General features: G+C 30.6%; 1 protein-coding gene across 1 annotated transcript in view; it reads right to left on the bottom strand.

Annotated features, from left to right (window-relative positions):
* Nucleotides 1-3,836, bottom strand: part of LOC107729591 (solute carrier family 12 member 9-like) — a 61,905-nt gene that overhangs the window by 53,399 nt on the left and 4,670 nt on the right. Inside the window, exons 2-4 of the mRNA XM_016540171.1 lie at nt 2,135-2,250; nt 1,950-2,063; nt 577-756 (exon numbers count right to left, since the gene is read on the bottom strand). Coding sequence (XP_016395657.1) covers nt 577-756; nt 1,950-2,063; nt 2,135-2,250 — 410 coding nt within the window. The remainder of the gene's footprint in view (nt 1-576; nt 757-1,949; nt 2,064-2,134; nt 2,251-3,836) is intronic.

Genomic DNA, 3,836 nt, shown 5'->3' with positions numbered 1-3,836 from the left:
GGTTCCTGAGATGCCATTTTCCAATAGGGTTGACAGGAGAATCTGGTGGTTCACCGTATCAAAAGCAGCAGACAGATCTAACAGCAGGAAGTTTAACTGTTCAGGACAAACAAGTGACTCATGAACAACCATCACTAAACAAAAAAACACAGCTGTGGATCATTCAGCTAACAACACGTGTTTTTTAGTTTAGTGATAGTTGTTCATGAGTCCCTTGTTTGTCCTGAACAGTTAAACTGCCTGAACAGTATTAAAAATCACTTTTGAACGGGTCATTTTTTATAAATTCAACTAATATTTTCTCTTGTGGACTATATGTAAACATCTTTTATGTGAAATATCTTACTCAGGTCAGTACTAAATAAACAATAACACGCATTTTGTATGATCCCTCTTATTTTGGTAAAATAAGTAACATTTTGAAGATTCCGAAACTTTTTGGAATTCTAATTCTGTACACTTTTGACCTCAACTGTAGCATTCTAAATGAAGATGCGCCACAGACTTTCTAGTGTTTTCAGAACGTTTCGCATGTTTAGAATTGAAGTGGTTTTGTCGGATCGGTCTCTCGCTCACCTGTCGCTCCAGACGCTCCACTATGAGCAGGTGGTTCTTCACACTGCGTTCCAGCGTCTTCAAGACATCCGTCTGACATGAAGCGGACGAACTTTCCTTCACGTTCCTCAGAGAGCGAAGAAGAGCGTCCAGAGAGTCGCGTACAAACGCCTGCTTCTGCTGGAACTGATGGGTGTGTGTCTCGAATGAGTAACTTCACACCAAACACAGTTATTGCTGTTAAACTCCATAATATACGTGTTCTTGCCAAGCTTTTGCACTTGAACATTATATTCTAATGTCAGGTTGTAGTTTTGAGGGAATGAAGTTGATAGATTACTGCAACAGATCATTATTTTACAGTATTATTTTAGTATAATGTGGTATTTTAGTGTAATTGAGATACTACTAGTTTTTTATTAATAATTTGAATTAGTTTTTATTTTCATGCTTTCTGTTTTCATTTAAATTTTAGTTAAAGTTTTTGTCATTTTATTGTGTTTTGTCATTCTTATTATTATTTTTGTTTATATATCTGTATTTTTTATTAATTTTGGTTTTAATTTTCATTTTTGGCTTTATTTATTTTAGTTTTAAGTTAAACATTAACTTAAAAAGTTTTTATGTAAAAAAGTAGAAATGCTGCCTTTGCAACTACCAATTTTCTACATTTTACTTTATTTCAGTTAATGAAATGTTTTATGTTTCTAGTTTAGTCTAGTGTTAAGTTAATCTAAAAAAAAGGGAAAATGTTGCCTTGCTAATAAAATAAAATAATAAAAGTTTTTTTTTTTCAGTTAATAAACTGAAAAGTCATGTTTCTAGTTTTAATCTAGTGTTAAGCTAATCTAAATAAAAATGAGAAATGTTCCCTTGGCAATAAAATAAAATAAAGTTTTTTTATATTTTACTTTATTTCAATTAATGAAAATGTTAAATGGTTCTAGTTTAGTCTAGCATTAAGTTAATCTAAATAAAAATGAGAAATGTTGCCTTGGTAACTAGCTAAAAAAAATATATATATAAAAATAAAAATAAAAATCAGAATTTTTTTTTTAAATAAAATAAAACAAAATAAAATACAATAAAATAAAAGAAAAATCAGAAATAAAATAAATTTTAAAATAAAATAAGAAATAAAATAAAAAAATAAAAATAAGAAATTAAATAAATTAAATAAAAAAATTAAAATAAGAAATAAAATAAAACAAAATTAAAATAAGAAATAAAATAAATTAAAAAATAAGAAATTAAATAAAACAAAACATTGAATTAAATTAAATTAAATTAAATTTTAAATTCAGAAATAAAATAAATTGTAAAAATAAAATAATATGTTTTTTTTATATTTTACTTTATTTCAGTCAATGTCAATGTTTTTCTTCTGGTTTGACTCTTTTCTTGTTAGATGAAGGAGCTGTACTCACTGACGTCTGTTTCCACGCTGCCATGTTTATCCGGACACAGGGCCGCAGGACGGCCGAGGGCAGCTGGTCCAAGCAGTGCGTCTGTAACAGCAGGGTTTAGTGTCTCTGTACAGGCTTTGATATGTCACGTGTTCAAGCGTGCATGCGTGTACCGTGAGCGTCTCCAGCGCCTCCGTCACATCCATGCGTCTCCTCACCTCTGGGTCACAGATGAAGTCGATGGGTTTGTTCTGACTAAACTGCAGCTGGAGCAGAAGGAGCAGGACCCCTGCAGCAGACGATCAACACATTTCAAACAGCGCTTCTTAACTCAAGATTTAAAAGAAGACAAAACAAGCGTTAAAATGAGCTCAAACAACTACAAATCAAGGTATTTCTTGTTTTAATTCACCCCATCCACAGCAGCTTTTAGTCTTTGAAGAGCCGTGTGGTTTTGAAATCAGTAAAAATAAGAAAGTCTTACTTAAAAAGAGTGATTTCTAGAACTGGAAAAGCCATGGAAATTAATAAAAGTGCATTTTATTTTACTTAGTTATGCCAAGCTGGTACAAAAATTAAAATAAACTGAAAAGTATAAAATACTTATGCTTAATCCTTATCACAGACAACTAGAAAAGTTTTCCAGTATTGTAAATTCATAGGTTAAAAATCAACCTGAAAAACATCTAGCTTTTAAATCTTCTGTAATCCTGAAATGTTATTATTTAAATAGCTACTAAAATTATTTATGTTTTAATATTCAGAAACTAGGAGTCTCTGTCTGTGTATCAGTGTTATTTTACTATTATTTCTATACTGTTAGAGCGTTTATTAAAATTTTGATTAGCTTATATATATATATAGTTTTCATTTTCATTTGAGTTTAATTTTTAGTAATTTTGTTATGTGCTTTTTTTCATTTTCATTTTTTTTATATTTCTATATAGCATTAATTGTTTATATTTCAGTTTTAGTTTGACTAATTTTAGTACTTCAACTTATTTTATTTCAGTTAATTGCAATTAATTAAATGAATAAAAATATTTAATTTATTGTTTAGGTTTTATATATTTTTATTTCAGTTACAGTTTAAGTTTTAGTTAATTTTTTAGTTTTTATTTGCTTCAGTTTAAATGTATTTGTTAGTTGCCAAGACAACCTTAACTTAGTTTATGTTTTTCATCTAATAATTATATTTTATTTCAGTTTAGAACAAAAACGTTTTAAATAGTTTTATTTCCAGTTAACGACAATAACCCAGCTCTAAATATTAAAATACGTTTGGAAAACAAAACTAGGGCCTTCAAATATTGCTGTGGACAGAGAAGAACCACTTTTTTATATTGTTTTATTTAAAAGAAAGGTTTTGGATGCTAAACCAAAAATGCACCGCTATACTAAACAAACACAGTGATGTTAACGATTACTAAGTGCATGTCCTGGTGCCACCATAAAAATGATAAATGCTTTTATCCCAAGCAACTTGCGATGCGCTTTGAAGTGCCGTCCTCGAGGACACGATAGTCACAGTTCATTTACTTGACCAGAGCTTCACCAAAACACCCGCATCAGGTCATGAGTCGCATGCGGGCTCGATGGTGGAGAAATTGTACAATACCAAACATAACAGCCAAAAGCACAGTTTGTTTGTTCATGGGAACAGATTTGGAGAAATGTAGCATTGCATCACTTGCTCACCAATGGATGTGAATGGGTGCCGTCAGAATGAGAGTCCAAACAGCTGATAAAAACATCACAATAATCCACAAGTAATCCACAGCACTCCAGTCCATCAGTTAACATCTGGAGAAGACAAAAGCTGAATCAAATCCAGCATTAAGACGTTTTTAACTAAAATACCATAGAGTCCATAAT

The sequence above is a fragment of the Sinocyclocheilus rhinocerous genome, unplaced genomic scaffold, assembly GCF_001515625.1.
Source record: "Sinocyclocheilus rhinocerous isolate Xijiao unplaced genomic scaffold, SAMN03320098_v1.1 scaffold1719, whole genome shotgun sequence".
In the NCBI taxonomy this organism is placed as follows: domain Eukaryota; kingdom Metazoa; phylum Chordata; class Actinopteri; order Cypriniformes; family Cyprinidae; genus Sinocyclocheilus; species Sinocyclocheilus rhinocerous.
The sequence above is the reverse complement of the archived record's forward strand: the minus strand, read 5'-3'. Positions and strand labels throughout refer to the sequence as shown.